The 24,111-nt window shown below is 46.4% G+C and overlaps 1 protein-coding gene across 7 annotated transcripts in view; it reads left to right on the top strand.

Annotated features, from left to right (window-relative positions):
- The window catches only part of Ankrd6 (ankyrin repeat domain 6), a 136,759-nt gene extending 114,446 nt beyond the window's left edge, over nucleotides 1–22,313 (top strand). For 6 of the 7 annotated variants that reach the window (XM_076924023.1, XM_076924028.1, XM_076924024.1 and 3 more), the window contains 11 exons: nucleotides 2,607–2,705; nucleotides 3,983–4,081; nucleotides 5,094–5,192; nucleotides 6,022–6,099; nucleotides 9,752–9,856; nucleotides 10,894–11,025; nucleotides 11,359–11,544; nucleotides 12,838–12,990; nucleotides 16,576–16,689; nucleotides 17,570–17,696; nucleotides 19,621–22,313. In XM_076924023.1, the coding sequence (XP_076780138.1) occupies nucleotides 2,607–2,705; nucleotides 3,983–4,081; nucleotides 5,094–5,192; nucleotides 6,022–6,099; nucleotides 9,752–9,856; nucleotides 10,894–11,025; nucleotides 11,359–11,544; nucleotides 12,838–12,990; nucleotides 16,576–16,689; nucleotides 17,570–17,696; nucleotides 19,621–20,150 (1,722 nt within the window). In that variant the 3' untranslated portion in view covers nucleotides 20,151–22,313. The remainder of the gene's footprint in view (nucleotides 1–2,606; nucleotides 2,706–3,982; nucleotides 4,082–5,093; nucleotides 5,193–6,021; nucleotides 6,100–9,751; nucleotides 9,857–10,893; nucleotides 11,026–11,358; nucleotides 11,545–12,837; nucleotides 12,991–16,575; nucleotides 16,690–17,569; nucleotides 17,697–19,620) is intronic. The other variant, XM_076924027.1, reaches the window with a different exon arrangement.
- Nucleotides 22,314–24,111: the final 1,798 nt, after the last annotated feature.

Raw genomic sequence — 24,111 nt, forward strand, 5'->3', positions numbered from 1 at the left:
CTCCAGGCAGGGGAAGCATTCCACCGTGCTGAGACCATGCTGGTGTGAGAAACCCCTGGCTACTGCTGAGAACCTGTCCTTGTCATCTTTGACATTATTATAAAAGGACAGCAATAGAGAGTTGGCATGAAAAATGTGAGCAACCAGCTAAAATGCTAGCAGATAGTTACAGCGTGGTACAATACAGTGGGCTGGGGAAATAGGACTGGAGCAGCTGCCTTTGGGAGGCAAGTTGTAAAGCCAAAATGTTCCTATCGTACTGGGGAGATAGCTCGGGAACAGAACATTTGCCTGCCATGCCCAAGGTCCCCAGGTCAATCCCCTGCATCACCCAAAAGGAAAAGAAGTTCTTACCTATTTGTATGGTAGCTACCATCTGAGGTTTCTGTTCTTAAAGCAGGTAGGTCTGCCAGGAGAACTTTATCCTTAAGTGTATCTATGATAGCAGTAAGCAAAGCAGTAAAAAGTGCAGGAGAGAAATATAAAGTTACTCAGTCAGAGTCAACCTAATTAATATAATTCAAGTCATGGTTTGGATAATAATGTTATAAGTTGGGAAAGAACATGGCACATATATGTGCCTCAGTGCTAATGTGAATTTACATTAAGTAAAAACTAAGCCTGGAAAAATATCACCCAAATATTAACGGTGGCTATCTATTTTAATTTAGACTTACTAAGTTTTGCTGTTGTTTTTACTTTTGCGCATTTTCCAAAATTTTTAAACTGAACTGGTTATTTCTTCAGCCATTAGGAGAAGAGACCTATGTTATTTAAAAAAAAATAAAAATGAAAGAAGCATTATCAGTACCCTTAGAATATTTGTAAGTAGTGCTGAGAACAGAGTGGTGTTAAGAAGGGATTGCCTTTTCTTTCTTTGGTGGCCAGTGTTTAAGGAGCCTGAGGATTTCCCACAATATACTTGCATAATGGATATTTTCTTAGTGGCAAAGTAAACTTGCATATACTATCTTTCTGGAGCCATTGGGTTTCTTTCATTCACTCATTTTCTCAGCACATATTTAACTATTGCCTTGAAGTCAGCAGTATGTAAGACATAAATTGGTGCCTTGCTGTGGAAAGTTAGCTTTGCATGGTTCTTAACTGCACAGTAGTTTGTAGGAGATTTAAAACCTGAAAAACAAAAACAAACAGACAAAAAAAACTAACAAAATACATCAACAAAAAGCCAACTGAAAGCCAGGTCTTGTGACCAGAGAGAATGTGAGACTTGGACTGTTTGACCAGGCTTCACCCTACAGCCTGCGGAAATCAGAGTGCAAGCCTGCACTGATGGACCAGAAGCATCCTTGTCCCAGGTGCTTCTGGTGTGCAGCAAGGGTTCACAGGGAAGGCTGAGACAGCCTACCTCACCAGGCTGTTGGGCTTGCCTTCCTCCTCAGTCCTAGTAAATGCCCAGCAAGTCTGACTAGAGCCATGGTTATGAAAACACGCAGAGAACACTGACAACACACAGTTTTCATTTTACTTATTAATTTATTTGCTTGTGGTATCCTTTTTCAAAAGGAACCTAATATCTGGGGTTTCTGAAGACAGGGCTGTGAGGTCCAGAGGAGAGGAGGTGAGGGAAGGATGCACAGAGCTCTGGGCAGGTGCAACCACAGCTCTCAAGTTCAGCAGGACAGAGTCTTAAGCCTGCATTTGACTGTGTGCTCAGAATGCCTTACCTGCTTTTCCCATTAAGTAATGAAAAAATGTTTTTCTGGGGGTTATCAGCAGCTGGTAGTACCCTGTTGCCCTGGAATCTAAGAGTTCAGGTCACACCATGGCATTTGGAAAATTTTTGTTGACATTCTTCTGAGGTGGTGTTTAAGTATGATAAACAACAGTTTGCCCCTTAGGTCAACATCTTTCCATAGTTCAAATGTTTATGTTTAAAAACATTGAAGAACAGGCATCTCAGTACAGGCATTTCAATACAGGCATCTCAGGGCAGGCGTCTCAGTGCAGACATCATCTCAGTACAGGCGTCATCTCAATACAGGCATCTCAGTGCAGGCATCTCAGTGCAGGCATCTCAGTGCAGGCATCTCAGTACAGGCATCTCAGTACAGGCATCATCTCAGTGCAGGCATCTCAGTACAGGCATCTCAGTACAGGCATCATCTCAGTGCAGGCATCTCAGTGCAGGCATCTCAGTACAGGCGTGCAAGTCACACGTTAGCCTCCCCTTCCAGGAGGTGTTTGTAGCACAGCTACTGCCCACGCTGGACAGAGTCCTCTCTGAGACGGGTTCAGCACTGCACACATGCTTGTGGTTCAGAAAATACCAACGAGTCGTGTCAGGGCCTCAGGAAGGAGGTTCAAGCTCTGCTTCTGGTAAAGAAGTCAAGCCTAAGCCAGTAAAGTTTTTCTGAATGGCTTTAACTCATGAGGGGCAGAGGCAGGGCTCAGAGCCAAGGGACAGAGGACAGAGGGGACTCTACAGTCACAGTTCCTGTATCTGAGACAGCAGCTGGGATCCCTATCATGACGCAGAATGTGACAATGGCTGACTTCTCCCTGAGTAAGTGTCTCACTGTGCACTGCAGGTCTGTGCAGGTCTATGCCGCTAACGCGTCCTCCCTTCTCTCTGTCTCTCCAAGGCAGGGAACACGGCTCTGCACCTGGCCTGCCAGAACAGTCACTCCCAGAGCACTCGCGTCCTCCTGCTGGGCGGCTCCCGGGCTGACCTCAAAAATAATGTGAGTGAAAGTACCAGCCTCTCACAGGCACTGTTACATAATAACCTGGGAAAGAATGCCCCCAACGCAGAGTTAATATCTACAAATTAAAGCGCCAGAGAGCTTGGGGCCTAACCTCGAAATTAGGATTTTGCTGTTTTCTGAGAGGTTACTTAGGGAAAATGCTGCTTTCCTGTGTTTGCCTCAAGTTTACCTTCGCATTTCTTACTGTGTGTCTGTCAGAACTAGAAAGCCTGTAAATCAGCAGTTTTCAATTGTGGGTCGCGACCCCTTTGACAAACCTCTGTCTCCAAAAATACATTACAATTCAGAACAGTAGCAAAATTACAGTTATGAAATAGCAATAAAAATAATTGTGCAGTTGGGGTCACCACAACCTGAGGACCTGCATTACAGGGTCTCACCATTTGGAAGGTTGAGAACCACTGGTACAATTGCTTTAAGAATGCGTACCCACATGGAGGGCTGCAATGCTGCTGTAGGGACAGTGCCAGGCAGGGCTGCTCTGTAGTGCTCAGAACCGAGCCTCTTCAAAGGGCAGCTGTTGATAACTGCAGTGTCCTTCCCACGAGCAGGCAGAGCGGTGGTTCTAGAACAGTGTGTCACTAGAAGGGCTTGAGAGCATCCTTCCTCCTATGTTTTCTGAGGAAAGCTTGTGGTTTAAGCTTCTCTCAGAAATTGCCAGTATCTCCATGTTTAGGGGGCAGACTTACATAATATAGTTCTAGAATTCTCTGAACCCTAGCGTTGGCTATTTCTTAGCCCAAAGGTGACAGCTGTGCTAACTGGCCATGATTGTCTAGACGGAAAGGAAACACCAGCCAGAGCCTGTAGAATACAGTGATGTCTCTGTGTTGTCAAAGGCAGTGGAGTCTAGCCTTGCCCACTAAGAAGGATTCTGAGTCTTTCTGTTCCTCAGCCCTCTGGTCTGTATTGCTCCAAAGGGGATGAGAGCAGCCTTCCAGCTGTGATGGGTCCCTGCTGGAAAACTCATTTCCAAAGCAAGACTATTGATTGGTCTTCACTTCATTTATTTCAGACACTTTGTGTTATAGGGGAGGTCAGCCAGGCTCCATGATCACCCGCATTGGCTTTTCCAAAGTGCTCGTGGGAAGTGGGCATCTAGTTTTATATGCACAAAAGCAACGCAAAGATTCTTGAGATTGGCTTACAGTCGAGGTTAACACCCCTCAGCATACAGTTGTCTGTCAGGTTTTAAGTTAGCATCTTTGTTGTTTTGTAACTGCTGGCTGCTGAGAGTTTGCTTCCATCCACAGGCAGGGGACACGTGCTTGCACGTGGCTGCACGGTATAACCACTTGTCCGTCATCAGACTCCTCCTCAGTGCTTTCTGCTCTGTTCATGAAAAGAACCAGGTCAGTGCGTGCACCCCTTCATGGCCACGGCACTGTCCCCACAAGGGCAGCCTAATGGGGTACCAACAGGGGTAGAGGCTGCTGGGAAGGGTTGCCTTCCGACCTGTCGAGGACCCCACCAACACTGTTCTGGGTGGGTATCCCAGTGTTACAGTGGCCCTGGCTTACCTGGCTGCCTCCATCCTTGGATGTGCATCCTTACCATCCCAGTGCGTATCACCACAGTTCCATAGTAAGCATTTTGGGGAGAGCTTGCCATGGCTTTTGCTTACACTGGGATTTTACCAAGAAAACCTACAGAAAGGATTGTGGCATAGAAAAGAAGCCAGGGTAATAGCTGTCTCAGGAATTCCACTGTTTTTCCATTCCCTGTACTGCCTCTTCTGTGTGAGCTGCCGAATCTCCTGTTTCTTTAAAATTGAGCCTTTGGGAACTGTCTTCCTTTCAGGGCTGGGTCATCTGGGAGCACTTCTTATAAGAGAATATGAAACCATGAAGGCTGGAGGTGGAACTGCAGAAAAGCAGTGAGCTTTAACCAAAGCCTGGGCCTCAGTGTCTCCACTGGAGCCTGCAGAAGAACTTTCCTGGGGTCCCTGGTCCATGCAGCTGACTGAGGGGCAGGCACGAGTTCTCAGCTTTTCCTCAGTCCCAGCTCAGAAGCCAAGTGCTTCTAACCTTGACCTCCCTGGGCTCCCTGGGCTGATATACAGGGTGACCTGATCTTAGCCCCCACCCCAAGCCTGTCTCCCAGAGGCTTGAGGCCCTCCATTCTCAGCAACCCAACTGGTCCTTTTCATGCCTACAAATGTAATCCTGGTTTGTGGCATCCGGTCTCTTCAGGCAGGAAAGTGAATGCATTGACCATTCGGCTTTGGGTCTCTTCCAGGCTTGCACGGAGAGCTTCATGTTTTTATAAGTCTTGTTTGGATTTGAAGAACATCCTAGGCAGAGATGTGTAGCTAGCCTAGGGCCAAAAGGTCTGTTGAGCAAGCTATCTTCTGGTTGCTTGCAGGCTGGAGACACGGCCCTCCATGTGGCTGCTGCCCTAAATCACAAGAAGGTAGTTAAAATCCTGCTGGAAGCTGGTGCTGACACGACCATTGTGAACAATGTAAGTTGAACCACAGCAGTAGTTCCACGGACTCGCAGGTCCTAAGAATCCAGCGAGTGTCACCCAAGCCACAGCCCCGGGGTCCTCATCTGAATTGGGCCAGCTCCAAGCAGCCCTAGGAGCTAACAACTCTTTTATACACTGGGCTGGGTGAGCACAGCCTGGCAAGAGGAGAGTTCTGAGGGTTCTCAACAAGCTGGCCTGTGGGTCTCAAGATGGCCTTCTGAGCAGGTGATAAGCCCAGAACTCCACTCCCTTCTCTCTGAGCCTGCCCCTCCAGCCTTCCTTTCCAGGTATGCTTCATCTCTTTTGTAGGCTCCATAGTTGTAGGTCCCTTCTTCCTCCCAGGGACCTGCAGCACTGAAGCTGGTGTTCTTTGTTTCTGTGTCTAGCTCACCCTGCCCCAACCCCATCTTCTTCCTCCAGTATAGCTCTGAACCTGTCTGGTGCTGTCCACAGTGACCAGGACACACTTTCCTTTCCTTTGGAATCCAATTGTCATCCATTCCTGGTGTTTAATTGTACAACCTGCATGATGCCTGGAGCTTTGTTTATGCCGAGGCTGCTCCTATAGGAGAATTCATGCCTAGCTGGATTTTCTGATCCAGAAAAATTCTGTGTTGCTCAACAGAAATGTCCACCTTGCCCTTCTTTATGCTTACCCCTCCTTCTTTTCCTCCCTCTGAGGCTAAGAGGCTTTAATGGGCCATGTTGATGTAGTCCACAGAGGAGCTGAGTTTAGGAGTGGCCTTTCTTGAGTGTGATGTGACATGGAGCTACCCTACTCGTGGTGTTCCTTTGTCACCTCCTTCCCCATGTCTTTCCTCAGGCAGGCCAGACCCCGCTGGAGACTGCCCGCTATCACGATAACCCTGAAGTTGCTCTACTCCTCACCAAGGCTCCCCAGGTAGGACTTACTGTGTCTTACTGATCATGTGGGGCTGCACGGTAGCTGGGATTCCTCTGGGTGTGAGCTGCTGAAGCCAGTTGTTGAAAATAATTAAGAATCGATGGGCTAAGAGGCCAGGCAGTGCAGTGTAGGAGTCCATGTGGTACCAAGGCCAGCTTTTTATCCAGGGTGCCGTTGTCTCCCTATGGTGTGATCTTGCTGCCATGAGCTTCCTGGACCCTCCCTTCTCAGATGCACAACCAGGGAAGATGTTCCAGTTCAAACCACGAGAGGACAAGGCTGTGGCTGGAGACAGTGGGCCTCCTACAACATATTAGACAAGGGCCTTGGAGAAATGAGGAGCCATTTCCCAAAGAAAGTAGGTCAGAGGAGCATTCTGTCTAGACATACAGTAAATATCCACCAGGATCAGTCATACAGAATAGGTCCCCGCTTTTAATTGAGTCTGAGCGCTCTCTTCCTTACTCAGAAACGATGGTTGATTTCATTAATTGAGGTTGACATTAAGTAACCATAGGAGTTTGTAATCATGGCAACCGGAAATCACAGCTTTTTTTCTTTCATACTTACACCCTCTGCTGACAGTCTCTGTATAACAGCCTCCCTCATGCCATAGCTAAGACAGGACAGCGTTCTGGAGTATGCACCATTACCTCATCCAGTAGAGCTGTTCCTTAGTGTTGGCAAGGCAGGCTATTCCAGAGCAAGGCTGGAAACACTGAGCTCTCCTTATTGAGGCTTGGAGTAAAAGCAAGCTTCCGGGTACCATGCTGCTAGTGCCAGGGCCCAGCGTGTCACGTGGCCCTCATGCTGATATGACTGGCAGCAGCTTCTAGACTACCAACAACTCCTCTCTTTTGTAAGAGGAACACGTGTAGATGGTCAGTGAGTGGATATACTCAGTGGTGTCTGTATATCCACTCGCTCCGATGCAGACGTGGGGGTGAGACGCTGCTAGAAGTGCAATATGAAATCCTGAGGGAATGTGTGTCGTTGACATGAGAATGGCCATGTCAAGGACCCTGATGCCTTAGATCCGTGGAGTATGCCGAGCCTTTCCAGCTGACATTGGAGGGATGGCAAACCCAGTGATCCCTCAGAGTTGAGAACAGCGGGGCTCAAAATCTTTCTGGTCCATGTGTGGATGCTGAAAATGCGTGCAAAACTGTTCACCATAACCTGTCCTCCACGGATGCTTACAGTCTGAAGACTGCTTCCCTACAGAGACTGCTCATTCTCAAGGGTAGCTACACCTTCGTCCTTACTCAGCAGTGTACAGTAAGCCCCGCCCCCTGCTCAACTGTATATGCTGAGCTTGCCGAGCGCCCAGGTTGCTGCAGCTGCTCCAGCGTTGTGAGCACAGCCAAGCTGGTCTCAGATTTTCTGTGTCTGTGCGCCTCTGTGTTCTTCATTCCCTGTTGCCCCTAGTCAGGGTCCCAGGACCCCATGCATGCAAGAGTGGGGTACCCCACCTCACTTCCACTTTACAAAAGGTAGAAAGTAGAGAGTGTCAAGTGTCCATCTGTCAGTAGTCCATCTGTCTACCATTTCAGCGTCTGAGATCCACTCAGCTCTATCCTCAGCCACACACACAGGGCACCATGTCCTGTGGGACTGCAGAAGTCACCAGGCGCACAGAGAGTGGTGTGTGCTTGTCACACCTGGTGCTTATCTTCCGGAGCTCAAAGATCTTCACCTTGGCTCTCTCGCTGTACAGTTCTCCTTTGCATTTCTGTTTAACAGTGGCTTAGGGGGCTGGAGAGGTAGTTTGGAAGCTGAGAGCACTGGCTGCTCTTAGAGAGGACCCAGGTTCAATTTCCACACCCACATCATAGTTTACAACCATCTATAATTCCAGTTCTAAGGATCCAGTGCCCTCTTCTGGCCTCTGTGGGTACTGCATGTACACAGTATATATATATATATATGTGTGTGTGTGTGTGTGTGTGTGTGTGTGTGTGTGTGTGCGCGCGCGCGCGCGCATACATACATACATACATACAGGCAAGACACCCATACACATAAAAAAATTGATAAAAATGGCTTAGGTTTTCTATATACAACTGAACAGCAGCTGGATAGATGACATACTGTAATTCTGCGTCTTAGAGTTTTACTGCTGTGATCAGGCATCATGACCGAGGCAACTCTTATAAGGAGAACATTTAATTGGGGCTGGCTTACAGGTTCAGAGGTTCCGTCCATTATCATCAAGATGGAAACATGGCAGCATCCAGGCAGGCATGGTGCAGGAGCTGAGAGTTCTACATCATCTGAAGGCTGCCAGCAGAATACTGGCTTCCAGGCAGCTAGGACAAAGGTATTAAAGCCCACGCCCACAAGGCCACACCTCTCAACAGTGCCACTCCCTGGGCCAAGCATATACAAACCATCACGTTCCATATAGTTTTAGATAGCAAATCTCATTCTCACACTGAAGAACTTTGAGTATACATACATACACTCTTTGCCTATTGTTTTGTTACCTGTTTTGCCTATAAACAAAAGTCCCTTCGCCGAAGCCCTTAGTTGAGTACGGCTTTTGGTAACCACAGCAACACTAAGAATATGCCTTTTCCTCGGGGCCTCTGGGCCAGTGTTCACTGATGGCTGCAGCCTGGAAAGTGCTGCTGGTGTTCTGTTTGGTCCGTGTTACCCTGAGAACGGCTGTGGGCCTTACGGTTCTTCTCAGGGCTACTAGCACATCTGTGGAGGGATGCTTGCTGCTGCTGTTTTGGGTTCAGCTGACCCTGAGTCACTTGTCATATATGGCATCGGTGTCTCACAAATGTGATGAAGTTCAGGCTTGAGTTCAGCTGGACCTTGATGTCAGATTCCACAGACCAGGCGAACAATCAGTGCTAGTGGCTTTGTCAGCCTTGACTTAGAATGAGTCTGCACTGTCACTAACTGGTTTGTGGCAGTGGCTCTGAGACTATGGGCCAGAGGTTGAAGGCCCCTGGGTCCTCAGATCTGTGTTCTGTGGCTAAACACACTCTGCCAACTAAACATCTTAGTGACTAAGGGCAAGCAGTGACTGCGGGTACAGCCATCTTCTGGTCCCAGCTGATTCCCTTTGATGAGGAGCTTAGTAGCTGAAACCACGTGCTCCTCATCCAGCTGCTGCTGGTACCCCACATCTGCTGGCCTATACCCTTGCTGGCTCTTTCCACCTTAACTGTGTTGTAAGGGGCAGACACCAGTCTTCCTTTGGGGCTCCACAGTTAGACTGATCGCTCACAGATACCCTCGGTGTTGTCTGAACTACGTCGATGGTGTTTTAGGCATACACTTTGGTCAAGGGAACCGGAAGGTGGAAAATGAAACTGCCCAGAGCAGTATAACATTCTGATCCTTGTTTTATGGAGGTGGCATTCTCTGGAGTTAGGCGCCACACACTTATCTGTCCATGCCAGCCCAGCACATGAACACTTGGTGGTGTTATCATTATCGAAGTTTCTTGTGCTCAGAGATGATATCCTACCCTTTCCTGGGTCCCTGTTGTGCTCAGCATAAGACTAAAGAGAAGGAAGCATGTGAGGTCCAGAGGTTTCTATGACTATTAGTGTTTGCCACCGAGCTGTGGGTTCTGTTAGGTCAGAGAATTCTCTGCCACATGCTGATTCTGTGTCCCCCTTAACCCCTTTAGATCTTGCGCTTCAGTCGTGGGCGAAGCCTGAGGAAAAGGAGAGAGAGGCTCAAGGAAGAGAGGAGGGCCCAGTCTGTGCCCAGAGATGAGGTGGCACAGAGCAAGGTATGGGGGCTCCTCCGCAGACCCCAGGTGCCCTCTTGCCCAGCCTCACTGCCTCCTGCCTCAGCCTGTCCTTCCCCCTGGGTTCAGGCTGCTGCCCCTCCCTCATGTACCCAGTTCTGTCCACAGTTCCAGATCCTGTGTCTTTATGTGTACGTGAGGGAGTGGCCTTCATCCTACTATGTGCCCCATGTGTTCTCGGCCTTTGTCCCATCATGCACACACCCGCACTGGTCCCGACTTGTGTAGTGGTTTGGTTCTTCTGTGCTGCCATGTTGTCACCTGGAGCCTTGTTAGTAATGGAGAGTCTCAGGGCTCAGCTTGGACCTGCTGGAACAGGAGCTTTGGGTGGGCAACGTGGTCTGTTGGAAACAGCTTTCTAGGTGATTTTGAGACCCGCTATGGTAAGCTGCTGCTTCAGTTTCTAACTAGAGAATGGCTTCTGTGTGCACATCAGAAAAGGAGGGCACCAGGCACACCAGGATTGGGTAGTACATTGGTTCCAAGCTTGTGTTGGAGTCCCTGCAGCAGATGCCATTGGGTAGTAAACAATATGATGTCCCTTGGAAGGTTTTGTTTTGTTTTTTTTTTTTTTTTTTTTTTTGGCGGGAGCAGGGGATAAAGCTTCATTGTGTAGCCCTGGCTGGTCTGGAACTCACTAAGTAGACTAAGCTGGCCTTGAACTCAGAGTTATATCTGCCTCTGCTGAGATTCAAGACATGTATGATGTGCCCAGCTCTTTGAGAGTTCCTGGGAAGGACCATGATATAGAGACTTTTTCTGGACACATAAGATATTTCTAAGTTAGGCATGGTGCCACACACCTTTAAACCAAGCATATAAGTATACACCCAAGAGCATGCTTTATTTCCAGACAAGAGAAGCTGCTGCCGAGCCTGCCCCAATGTAGAAGACGTCTGTCATTGGTTAATGTCCCTGTGGGTTCATGGTTGGATGGAGTCTTGCAAGCACAAGTGTTCCCAGCTGGAGTCAGGCAAAAGCCTCAAGTGGAATAATTTGGGGGGCTTTTTCCTTTATAGGGAAGTGTCTCAGCAGGAGACACCCCCAGCAGTGAACAAGCTGTACCCCAAAAAGAGGAAGCTAGAAGAGATTGCCCACCAGCTTCCCAGGATCCAAGAAAAGATGAAAAGAGGCGAAAGTCAAGGCCAGAGGTCAGGAGCAAGCAGAGAGGGGGGGGAGCCTTGGGCTGGCTTGCAGGAGGGTCTAGGGTGACTTGCCCAGCTAGGACAGCATTCCTATGGCTGGCTGTTTGAGAACAGGCACAAAAATGAAATTCCCTGGCTTTAAACGGAGGAGATGGCACTCATGGGTTTCTGGGTGTTCTGCTCTGAGCCCAGAAGCAAGGCGTGGGGGAGCTCTTTATTTTTTATTTTTGAGACAAGATTATACTATCTAGTGTTGTATGAGAGATGGGAAATGTTGGCAGGGTGTCACTCTGGTGGGTGTTGCTGGGACTTAGGAGTGGCGACCCTTTCTTCCCATAGGTGTCAGCACTATCTGACCCCACCCCAGCAGCAGACCAACAGCCTGGACACCAAAAGAACCTGCACAGTCATCACCACCCCAAAAAGAAGAGCAGACATCGATGTTGGTCCCCACCTCCGCCCCACGGGTTCAGGGCGTACCAGCTATACACACTGTACCGTGGCGAGGATGGAAAAGTGATGCAGGTACCACAGGTCATGCTGGGCTAGAGCCCTGCAAGGGCTTGTGAAGCCTATGCCTGGAGGTGGGTGGTCCAATCCAAACAGTGCAGATGCATCCTGCTGTGTAGACCCCAGGAAAAGGGGAGTCACTGCTGCAGCATTCTGTACCATCCTTAGGGGACCTCTGCTTTGAGGCCCCAGAGTGGGTGGATTCAAGTCTCTTTAAGATAGGTACTATGTCTTACCTTCAGAATCTTAGTGCCTTTGGACTCAACACTCAACCCATGAGACATTCCAAAGCTAGCATGGAGATTAGTCTGGCCTCTTAGGTTTTCTGCTTCCCCCTGGTATCCTGCCTTGCACAGTGGTTGCTCAAGATGGTTATTAAAGAAGGGCTAATTTCTGTCTGTCTGTCTGTCTGTCTGTCTGTCTGTGTCTCTCTTGTCTCTCCATCTCTGTCTCTGTCTCTCTGTCTCTCTCTCTGTGTGTGTGTGTGTGTGTGTGTGTGTGTGTGTGTGTGTGTGTAGTACAATCAATTTAAGCTTATCCCTGACTAGCTGACAAATAAAGGAAATTCAGACTGTGGTTATTTTATTTGGCTTTGACAATTACTGGGGGTGACCCCTAATCTGCTTTTCCAACTGCTGACCTGACTACCTCCCCAGCGGTGTTCCCCAAACACTTGCTGTTTCTCCTGGCCATGTGCTCATGGCACCTCTCTTCGAATGATGCCTTCTTCTTTCCCCACTTGTCATCTCTCTTTTCTTCTTCTTGCTTCTCCAACCCCAAACCAGTAACTCACAACCCACCTACCTCTAATCCCTCCAATTTTATCTAACCAGTATTTTAAATTAAGGAACAAGATTTGCACAACCAAAGCTTGTACATTCGAGAATTTACTGGTGGGCCTAGACCTTCTACAGAATTTAGCATTACAACACATTAGCAACAGACCAAACCTCACCGTGTGTGTGTGTGTGTGTGTGTGTGTGTGTGTGTGTGTGTGTGTGTGTATTTGGGTGCGTACCCCTGTGTGTGCCCTTGTAGAAGCCAACAGAGGCTGCTGGGTACCCTGCTCTATCCCTTCCCACCTTATCCTTTGAGACAGGGTCTTTCACTGAACCTAAAGGCCAGCAAGCTCCAGTGGTCCTCCTGCTGCTGCCTCCCCTAGCTCTGGGACTACAGACACACAGCCGCCATACCTGTGTGTTTACATGGGTTCTGGGATCTGAACTTAGGTCCCCAAACTTACACAGTGAGTAGTCTTGCCCATGGAGGCATCTTTCCACCCTCCGTTCCTTTCTCTTTCCCTCCTAGGCGCCAATAAAAGGTTGTCGCTGTGAACCTCTAATCAACAAGCTAGAGAACCAGTTGGAGGCAACTGTGGAGGAGATAAGAGCTGAGCTGGGATCGGTGCAGGACAAAGTGAACACAAAGCTGGGCCAGATGGAGAGCAAGACCCAGCACCAAGTAAGCAAGGGGCTCAGTCTCCTGACGGTGGCTGTGAAGGGGTTGTGCCGTGGCTCAGTATTAGAGCCTTGACCTAGCATGTGCCAGCCTTGACCTAGCATGTGCCAGCCTCGGGCATATTAAAAGAGTCAAGATTATAGAAGTCATGCTTTCCTTCCAGGCATTGTGGCACATGCCTGTAATGCCAGCACTCAGGAGGCTGAGTCTGGAGAGTCACAAATTCAAGGACAGTCTGGGCAACGTAGTGAGACTTTGTCTCTTGAAAGAGAAAGAAAGAAAGAAAGAAAGAAAGAAAGAAAGAAAGAAAGAAAGAAAGAAAGAAAGAAAGAAAGAAAGAAAAGAAAAGAAAGAAGAGGGGCAGGGTGGTGGTGGTTGCCACCCTTAATCCCAGCACACAAGACAAATAGGTCTCTTAAGAGTGATGCCAGCCTGGTCTTACAGGACGACTTCCAGGACACCCAGAGCTACATAGAGAAACTCTGTCTTTAAAAATCAAACCAAAAACATGAAAAAGAAAAAGAGAAAAGCAATAAATTTTCATTTCAGAGTTTTTTTTTTTTTTTTTTTTTTTTTTTTTTTTTAATTTTCAGAACATTTTAAAAGAAAGGAAAAGGAAAACCAGCATTAGAGAGGCTGCCAGTTACCCACAGCCTGTGGTGATTTAAAAAAACACTACTGATATTTAGGTTTCTTTTCTTCACTGTGCTCGTCTGAGACTGGGTCGTGTGGGGTCCAGCTCGTCTCAGACGCACTGTAGCTGAGGAGGCCTGGAACTTTTGATCGTCCACTTCCGTTTCCCGAATGCTGGGGTTGCAGATCTGCACCCCACGCCTGTTCTCACATGCTGGGGACCGAACCCGAAGCGTGTTAAGCAAGGATCTACCAACTTAGGCATGCCACCAGCTCCTCTGTTCAACTTCTCATCAGGAAAACTGTCTAACACAAAGAAAAGCTGAGAGAAGACTGAAGTAATGAATACTTTTATACCCACGCTGAGAGTCAACCAATTTTCTGGTTTTGTTTTTAAGAAAAAGTCACACTGCGTGGCCCAAGTTGGTCTTGAACTCTGACGATGAATCAGAAGCAGAGGCCACACACTCAGCTTCAGTTCTCAGCCTGCTTCATCCATCCCCCTTAGCGCCTCTCTTTTTTTCTTCTGGAACTGAGGGAGACTGAATGGTCTTATCACCTCTCAGTACCAGACAGTGTGCTCAGCGGGGATAAGCACGGTTCATCACATCTAAGAGAATCAACAGTAATTGCACACTATCCAGTCCACATTCACAATTTCTCAGTTGTTTCCAAGAATTTTATTTAGTTCTGTTTCCATGGGTTATTTATTTAAGTTTTTTGAGAGTTATAAAAACAATATTTTATTAGCTGATGTATCACACATATGGAGATATGAATATGATGGATAAATGTTAAGTAACTTGTTTAACACTCCAGACTATATCCAATCTATAACAAAGAACAAGATAATTTTAAAGAGATGGGAGGCCAGAAGGAAGTGAGCTACCATGGGAATGCAGGCATCTGGAGATTAATGTCAGGAGGAGGCTGGCTGATAGGATGCACTGCATGGATGTCTCTAGTAAGCTGGCAGGCATGTCTGACAGCTAACTTCTGTGTTTTCTGCCAGGGCATCCATGAGGGAATCATTTGTTTTCTACTTTTTGTTGAATAGCATAAAGTAGCTAAACTTTGCTCAGCCCAGCTTCTCAGTTCCCCTCAGTTCCAAATGGTTTCAAGTCAAAGTAACGTATCTCAATTAATATACCTTGATACACTTACACTTCTTTTGGCCTTGTTTTAACTTATATTTAAATTTTAATTGGATTTTTTTTCTTTTTTTGGCAACGAAGTCTCATGTAGCCCAGGCTGGCCTCAACCATATTACACAGCTGGGATGATGAGTGTGTGCTGCCATACCCAGCTGTTTGGTTTGAATCTTGGTTTAGGATCCTTTGTGCACCTGACTGGTGTTCTGTGGTCTCTTTGAGTGCCTCCCAGTTCCTTCCAGCTTTCTGTCTCTTCTAAGGACCCATGCTGGTTTCCCTCTTGTCTTCTGGATTTCTTTGCTAGTGTCTTCATGAGTGTTTAAGTTGTGTCTTCAACCCTGCACTTCTGCCAACAGAAAGGTCTGAGGCAATGGTTCATGGTTCTGAGAGTGTGGTCCCTAGGCAGCAGCAGTGGAAGCTGGGGAGGTGAATTCTTGGGCCCATTCCTCATCTACAGAGCTGAGTGTAATCTCCATGACTGGAATTCTGAGTGAGACCCACAAGTCTGTGACTAGCAAGACCTCCAAGTGCTATTGTTAATGTCTGTGAACAGCAGTTCAACAGTTATTTAGGTTCCAAAAAATATTCTGCAAGCACACTCCATGGTCAGTAAGTAGTGTGAACTCCAGACTGCCTTCCACATGGAGTCATAGACTGTCAGGGGACCTCAGGGTTACTGGTGCTAAGCTAGACACTTGTTTTCTTCCACTGTGAAAGTATACTTTCCTTGTCACTAACAAGAAGTGTGCAGTGGATAGATTTTTCATTAAGATATGCTTTAAAGAACCAAACAGAATACTATGTTTTAGAGAACGTTCTCCCCACTGAAGAAGTGTGATTCTTACCACCATTCCCGGCACTCACTTGCTCACTTGCTAGTTCTTGCAGGTTTTCTTTTGTCACCGCCTTGCTATCTTGAGAGCAACACAGCCTGCTGTGTCTTGGCAGCTTGCTCTTTCATCCTGCAGTGCACCTCTGCGCAACCCTGTGCCTATGTGAAGGCTCTCTGCAGGTGTGAAAGCTCAGTTCACACTGACTTCATCAGCCTGCATCAAGACTTCTTCTTCTTTTTTTTTTTTTTTTTTTTTTTTTGGTTTTTCAAGACAGAGTTTCTCTGTGTAGCCCTGGCTGTCCTGGAACTCACTCTGTAGACCAGGCTGGCCTCAAACTCAGAAATCCACCCGCCTCTGCCTCCCAAGTGCTAGGATTAAAGGCATGCGCCACCATTGCCCTGGATCAAGACATCTAAAGTCTGATAGCAGGTGGTTTGTTCCCAACATATTTAAGCCCAGTATAGTTTGGAAAAATAAGTTTCCTGGTGTAATACAATCCTCAGTGCATAATTACATCAGAACTCGACTCACAGTACATACATTTCTTCCAAGAAGATGGGTTCTAGAAACAGACTTCCTATACTAGTTTAAGGGCCTAAAGGTCTACCTGGTCTCAGTGATACAGCACCTCTGGTCCTGGTTGTGGGAGCTTGGGGAGTCCCTGGCTCTGAGACTTGTCAGAACCCCTGCCAACATGATCTGCATATACATATACAAAATATAATATAAAAATGTAATATTTACAAAATAAAATATACAAATATTGTGTATTTTTGTGAACTTGTGCTCTACTAAGCACTTAGGACTTAGGTATGAGAAAAAACGGACAACATTGGCTGTACGTGCAGGGATTCTGAAAAGCTACGAAACAGGACAGCAGGAAGAACTGAAGTCCATTGCCTGTTTTGTGGACTCTGCTCATGGGTGAAGGCTGGAGTCCGTTCTTAGATCATCTGTCTCTCAAACCCTAGATGTGCGTTTTGGATAAACTGATGGTGGAGCGGCTGTCAGCCGAGAGAACAGAATGCCTGAATCGCCTGCAGCAGCATGCAGCTACTGAGAAGCAGGAGGGAGAGAAACGTCAGGTAAGAACCAGTGTCTGTCAGTCCTTCACTGCTGGTTCACCACGTCTGCCGAGCCGGTTCAGGTCTAGCCATGCAAACCGAGAGGCTGACAGTGTGAAGACCATTTGCAACCCATAGCCTGTTGTTTCTGTAACTCTAATAACGTTAGGAGCAGAGAGCGTGTGGTCCTGTTTAGCAAGTTGTCAAGCCTGCTGGGCAGTTTCTGGAAAGCCCATCTTTGCCAGTCACTTCTCTCTGTTGGCCATTCTTCAGTTTTCTCTTCAGGAATCGATTGCTTCCCCAGGACAACAAATGGGACTGGTCCCTGTGAGTCAGTGAGAGCAGCCAAAAACAGTTGTTTGGAAATTTTGCAAGGTACTAGGCATCTGAGTTCTGGGTACCTAACACTCTTACCTCTGAGGTACATGCATACATGTTCACACAAGTAGACACAGATTGTCATGGTGGGCTGGGAGGATGTACATGCCAAGGAGCATGTGTGGAGCTCAGGACAACTTGTGGAAGTCAGTTCTCTCCTACCATGTGGGTTCTGGGGATTGAACTGAGGTCTTTAGACTTGGCAGCAAATATCACCACTGAGCCATCTTAACAGCCCATAAAATAAATCTTTAAATAAAATCGTTTAAAAGATTATTTTGTTTATTTGTGTGTATGGGTGTTTTGTCTGCATGTGTGCCTGTGTACCATGTGGGTGCCTGGTTCCCTTAGATTCTCCGTGACTGGTGTTACAGACTGTAAACTGGTTGTGAGCTGACATCTGGGTGCTAGGAATAAAACTCAGGGACAGACCATACTTCCAGACCCTCAAAAGCTCACTCTTGATGCTTTAATTCATAAGCCTCAGCAAACTCAACCTTCTGTGTGTTATTTGTTATTTTAGATGTCTTTGGTGGATGAACTAAAAGCCTGGTGCATGTTGAAGATCCAGAATCTGGAGCTGAGACTTTCTGGAGAGTCTCGGACCTTTAGAGCTAAATCCACACCATCTCCCTCTGACTCCTCTCCAGGTACTTCACACTCAGAAAGTCTCTGAGAGATCCACTCCTCCTCCTTCCTGACCTAAATATTGTCCGTACTCCAGAGCTGCACCAAACACAGTGAAGCTCAAATGTTAGGAAGCCTGAAGTAAGCAGACGTGGCAGAGTGCGGAATAAAACAAGGGATGTTGACACCATGACCAAAAGCAGACTGGGGAGAAAAGGGTTTATTTGGCTTAAACATCCCAGGTCCCACTCCGTTACTGAGAGAAGTCAAGGCAGGAATTGAAGGTAGGAACCTGAAGGCAGGAACCTTGAAGGAAATCCTGGTTCCCAGCTTGCCCAGGTTGTTTTCTCATATACTCCATGACCACTTTCCCAGGAGTAATAGTACGCACAGGAGGCTGGGCTCTTACATCAACCATTAGTGTAGAAGGTGCTCCCACAGACCTGCCTGTAGACAATCTGAAGGACGTGTTCTCTCAGTTGAGCTTCCTCTTCCCAGATGAGCCTAGCTGCTGTCAAGGGTCAGTGGATCCTGAAGATGGAGTGATGAAGGGCCAGCTTTCCCCCAGGCAGGCCTTTTCCCCTTTTGCTCCTTCCGGTGGCCCCGTGCCTTTACTTAAGCCTGCAAAGCTTTTAAGCAGCCATCAGTGTCCTGAACATGCCCTAGGTGTTAAGACATGCTTTACATGATGACTCTTTAGCTGTAGTGAGTACACTTGATAATTTTTAAAACTAGCATGTGTCCACTGTAAAAAATGGTTTCATTATATTTCTACACACATGCATCGCTTCAGATTCCACCTGGTACCCTTCTGCTAATTCCTTTCCAAATAGCCCTTCAGTTTTAAAAGTCTAGATTCTAGTTGGACATGGTGGCGCACACCTTTGATCCAGCACTTGGGGAGGCAGAAGCAGATGGATCTTTGTGAGTTCAAGGTCAGCCTGCTCTACATTTCAAGGTCTAAAACAGTCAGGACTATACAGTGAGACCTTGTTTCAAAAAAAAAAATCTAGATTCTGAAGGTTATGAATATAAAGGAACAGCATGTGTGACCTGCCCCTTTTTAGTCCGAGTTATTCATTTGCCACAATCATCTCAGGTCGTATCCGTTTTCCTGCAAATAATATAATTTTTTCTTTATGGTTGAATCAAATCCCATTATGTGTATAAACTGTATTTTCTTTACATAGTAATTCTAAAGATGTTAAAGCTTGATAATTAGGTCCTACTGGTATTTAATGTAGCCCGATCTGTTTCCACGTCTTTAGCTCTATGCCAGCAAGTTTAGAAACATCTTGAGCCAACTTGTCATGCTAGGACTTGCTATAGAATTGGCCATGGTGAATGGAACATAGGTTGAGGAGCTGGATGAGGAATGTGGCTTCCCTTCCTCTCAGCTTTGCTGTAACCCTAAACTCGCTCCTAAGAAAGAGTTGCCTGTGGGGTGTGATGGCACATGACTGTTCTCAGCATTCAGGAGGCAAAGGCAGGTGGGTCTCTGAGTTCCACTACATCGTAAGACCCTTTCCCAAACAAAGAAAGGGTCCAGAAACCAAATTGGTACACAGGTTTATGTCCCAGAAGTGAAGGGAGTGTCTTCCTCCTCAGAGATTAGTGCTCTTTCTGTGTTGAGACACTGTAAGTTTTGTCATCCTTAGGTGTTAGAAACTGGACCCAGAGACTTCTATGATAGCCAATACTGGCTAAAGGAAAGGCCAGAAATCTAGCCGATATGTTATTCCTATGGCTAACACAGAATCCAAGATGAGCCCTGAAGAACTCAGATGGGAAACCCAGAGATAAAGTGGGAGGGAGGGAGAAAAAGGTGAGGGAAAGCACAGAGAAGCAGGTGAGGTCAGCAGTGCCCAGCAAGGCTGAGGGTCTCAGGACCCGCAGTCCTGTGGCTGAATACGGATGTGCTGACATTTGTCTCTCCCTTGAAAACAGCTGTAGACCAACCAGTGGTAGCTGCAGAGCCAGGAGCAGCTTCCGACAGCTCCTCTCAGGTTGTGAGACCCAAGGACAAGGCACTCAATGCCACTGCTGCCCACAGACACCAGCAGGAGCTGCTTCCCTCTGACTGCACAGGCTCCGGGTTAAGAAAGGTCAAGGCCCCAGGTGCTTCCAGGTGTGATCAGCAGACCGGGTCCTGTGTCAACCGAGGCACTCAAACCAAGAAGTCTGGGAGAAGTGGGCAGAGCAAGCATCGAGGCCAGCAGCCGACAACCAGCAGCCCCAGTGGGCAGCAGCCAGCAGCAGCACGCAGTGGTGCCCGGGATGCCTCCCAAGCCCTGGAGCTAACCCAGTATTTTTTTGAGGCCGTTTCTGCACAGATGGAAAAGTGGTATGAACGGAAAATTGAAGAAGCACGGACCCAAGCCAGTCAGAAAGCTCAGCAAGATGAGGCCACACTGAAGGAGCACATCAGAAGTCTGGAGGAGGAGCTCGCCCAGCTGCGGACAAAGGTGCACAAGTGAAGCCCAGACCCTGAGGTGGGCCCAACAGGGGTTCTGGCTTGATAACAGCAGTGTAACTGTGTCCCAGGAGTTGGTTGTCATGCACAAGGTGAACTTGCCTTTCAGAAAGTCACTCATCTGTTGTGGACACATACTTCCTGTGCTCTCAAGTTACAAGGCTTTCAATGGTTAAAATGAATTCTGGGAAGATGTTCACAAAAAGCAAGCCACACCAAGATGAGAAGGTGTGTACCTAAGTCTGCAGCTCAATGACATGAAATACGTCAGAAGCAAAGCAGATAACTCTCTGGGAACTCCAGTAGTCATCCATATCCATGTCAACACACCGGCTGTGCCTCGACGGTCCTTCTAGCGGAGCTGGGACTCAGATGCAGGAAGCCCTTTTTCTCCCATGTAACTCAAGATGCTCATCCTTTAAAGGGGTGACAATCTTTCAGATTTTGAGGAAATAACACTGTAATGATATCTGTGTCCAGTATGTCTTAAAATAAGTTTAAGGGTCATATAAATAAGGAGTAATTGCTGAATGTCAAATGAGAAAAGTTTAAAACACTGGTCAGTTACTGTGGTTTTAGCCAAATAACTGAGCAGATTAACATTCACCAAAAACTCCAGCCAGTTACCTTAGATTACCTTTCTAAAGTCAAAACTTTTGTTCTGTGTTTTGTAAGAAATAAGGCAATATCAGGAAAGTTTAATTTTGAACTGACTTCACATTGAAGAACATCAAGCCATCAGAAGGCTTTGTTTACTGAGTAAGATGAACCAGACTGAGGTGGTGACGATATCTTGGTTGGACCTTGGATTTGTCTTCTAATCCTTTGGAACATGTAACACAGATTATGTCTGTCTCCACATGATCCACATATGCATAGAAACTTCTGTTCTCTAAGCCTAAGGACCTAATACCAACTGTCCATGTATTGTAACTAAAATGCTGTTCATTGAGCCAAAGAAGTGACCTTTGTGGAGTAGTGTGCATTATCCCTTTGTCAAGCCAAGGTCTTCCTTTTTCTTATAGTGACAATCCGTGGATATAGACACTCCTGTAAGCATAACAGGGTAGACATTGTGCGTACAGGATCTAGTGAGTCCAGTTATTTCATGGGACTGCCTGTCCTCAGCCTCTTGGGAGGCGCAGCCCTTTCCCATTCTCCTTCACTGGAGTCCTGTCCTCAGCTCACTTGCCCCTGAGCCCTGCTATGACACTACCCTGAATAAAATGTTGCCCACTCCTGTAGGATTGATCATTCTTTATTTATACCCCAAATATTGGGAACTGCCTAATACTAAGAGATGAAACCCTGAGTTCAGCAAGTTATGCTTCAAGCAGGAGTTATTTCACTATTAGAATACTTATTACCTCAAGATACCCTTGACGAGAAATGCAGAAATCAACTGTAATTGAACATCAAGACTAGACCACAGAATATCTTGGTGGCAGTACTTTGATGATATACCTCCTACCCATGGGAAGCAGGCAGCTTATCACTGTGAATGGATGTATTTGTCAAGTCATTAAGCATAAAGACCAGGCTGTTGACTAAGGCCAGTCAGCTCCTTACCCACAGGGTTGACTTCTAAGGAAGTGGTGGTTGGCTTCTTTTGGAAGGCTTTACTGTGTACTCTACACTGGTTTTGAACTCATGATCTTCCTGTCTCAGCCACCTGAGTTCTGGGATTAAAGGAGTGAGCCCCACGGCCTATCATGCTTTGTTTGTAACACCAGTGTTACATTTGTTGCAACTGTTCCTCAGCATTGTAAGGCACTGACGATCAGCTGTGTCTTTTCCCCTTGTGCTATGTGCAAAAACAAGCAAATATCCAGCTGTACTTTTACAGATAATTGTTCATACCGTATACTCTCATAGGTCATGTTTCAAACTGAAGCCTAAAGTGTCAACAGCTGTGGAAAAAATACGTTATAAAACAGTAGTTGTATATTATCAATGTCCTTTCTAAATAACAAGTAATTGTTAGCACATCCCTTAGACTGTATACTGAGTATCTGTGACATGTGAAAGTGTTAGTCTAGCTTTTGATTTGGGGAGTCAAAAATACAGGTTTTTCATGTTTAGATTTGTGTGTACAAGGCATGTTGTCTATTTTTTTTATCACCTTGAACATGTGTCTCCTATAAGCATTAAACGTTGTTTTCAGTTCTGTTAGTACTCTACTTTTTTATAGTTATTAGTTCTGTTCACTGCACTCAAGAATTCCTGAGAGCCTGCGCCCAGCCACTTAAGAGCAGATGCATCCAGTTTAAAGTCAACATCAGGTGTCTTCCATCAACACAAAGTAGGTGTAATCTGTGTGTTTGTGGGAAATCCTTTTTTTTTTCTTTCTTTCTTAATTTTATTTATTTAATATACATGTGAATCAGGTGTCTTCCATGAACACAAAGTAGGTGTAATCTGTGTGTTTGTGGGAAATCCTTTTTTTTTTTCTTTCTTTCTTAATTTTATTTATTTAATATACATGTGAGTGCTCTGATCCACAGGCCAGAAGAGGGCGCCAGATCCCCTTATAGATGGTCGTGAGCCACCATGTGGTCACTGGGAATTGAACTCAGGACCTCTGGAAGAGTAACCAGTGCTCTTAACCACTGAGCCATCTCTCCAGCCCTGTGGGGAATCCTTTAACATTGTTAATGCAAGCATATTAAATCCACTAGGTATAAGACTGAATAGCACCTTGAAAAAAAAAATACAAAGCTGTGCATGGTGGCACATGCCTTTAATCCCAGCACAGAGGAAGCAGAGGCAGTTTGAGGCCAGGCTAGGCTAGAAAGCAAATTCCAGGACAGCCAGGGCTGTCACACAGAAAAAAACGCTGTCTCCCAAAAATAAAAGAATAAAGTGATTTGCAGTAGCCACAAATGGTAACTAATCAAAGAGGCTTACTTTATAATTATGGGGGAGGGGGGAAGCGAGTACAGGTACCTGCTAGGCCCGGGATTCCCTGGAGCTGGAGTAACAGGCAGTTGTGTGTTGCCCCAAGTCGGTGCTGCAACCTGAACTCTGGTCCTCTTCAGGAGTAGAAGCTCTTGGCTGTTGAGCCATTTCTCCAGCCACCTAAATTTAATGTGAATATAATTTCTTAAAGTCCTGTGATTTCTGACTCCTTGGAGTGACAATTTTTGCTTGTTTTTTATCTCTTTGGGCCTAATTCTATATAATCCTTTTCCAAGGCAGATGTGGGCTGCTTCTGTTTAGAATGGTCTTTGTCTCCCTACTGCTCAGGCACACCCACAGCAGTGCTGTGCATGAACTTGACATATACAACCTGATGGCTCTTGTTAACGGGGAGAACAACACAGGGCAAACTGGCTTTAGCCACTTACCTGTTGTGAAGCTTTTGTGTAAATTCTTTTTTTCCACTTGTTAATCTCTTTTTAGACAGTTTCACTATGCAGATCTGGCTGGCCTAGAACTCAAGTCTGCCTGCCTCTGTCTCCAGAATGCTGGGATTAAAGGTGTGCCTTTACATCAGGATTGTTGTTAGTTCACATGCATAAAGTCAATGATTCAAACATCTTAAATAAAATCCAGGAACAAGTTTGACATTCAGATAGAACACTACAGAAGACACCCAGGTTATACAATCCTGAATCCAAAAAAAAAAAAAAAGCCTTCATGATGAATAAAACCTCACCAGCAGTGCCACATGGCCAACATCTTGACTGTGGCCCTGTACCCAAGGAAAACATTAATAAAAAGGACCTCCTCATGACCCAGGTTCAAGTCCCAGCACCTACATGGCAGCTCACAACTGTAACTCCAGTTCCAAGGGATCTATCACCTTCACTCAAACATACATGCAGAAAAAAACATCAATGAACATAAATTATTAAAAAAAAAAAAAAAAAAAAAAAAAAAAAAAAGGACTAATAAGCCTTAGCTATAAGCCAGAGGGGCTAATTACAGCTGATTGTGAAAAGTAGAGCTATCCCCCATAAATG

Source organism: Arvicanthis niloticus, chromosome 25 (assembly GCF_011762505.2).
Source record: "Arvicanthis niloticus isolate mArvNil1 chromosome 25, mArvNil1.pat.X, whole genome shotgun sequence".
Lineage (NCBI taxonomy): Eukaryota > Metazoa > Chordata > Mammalia > Rodentia > Muridae > Arvicanthis > Arvicanthis niloticus.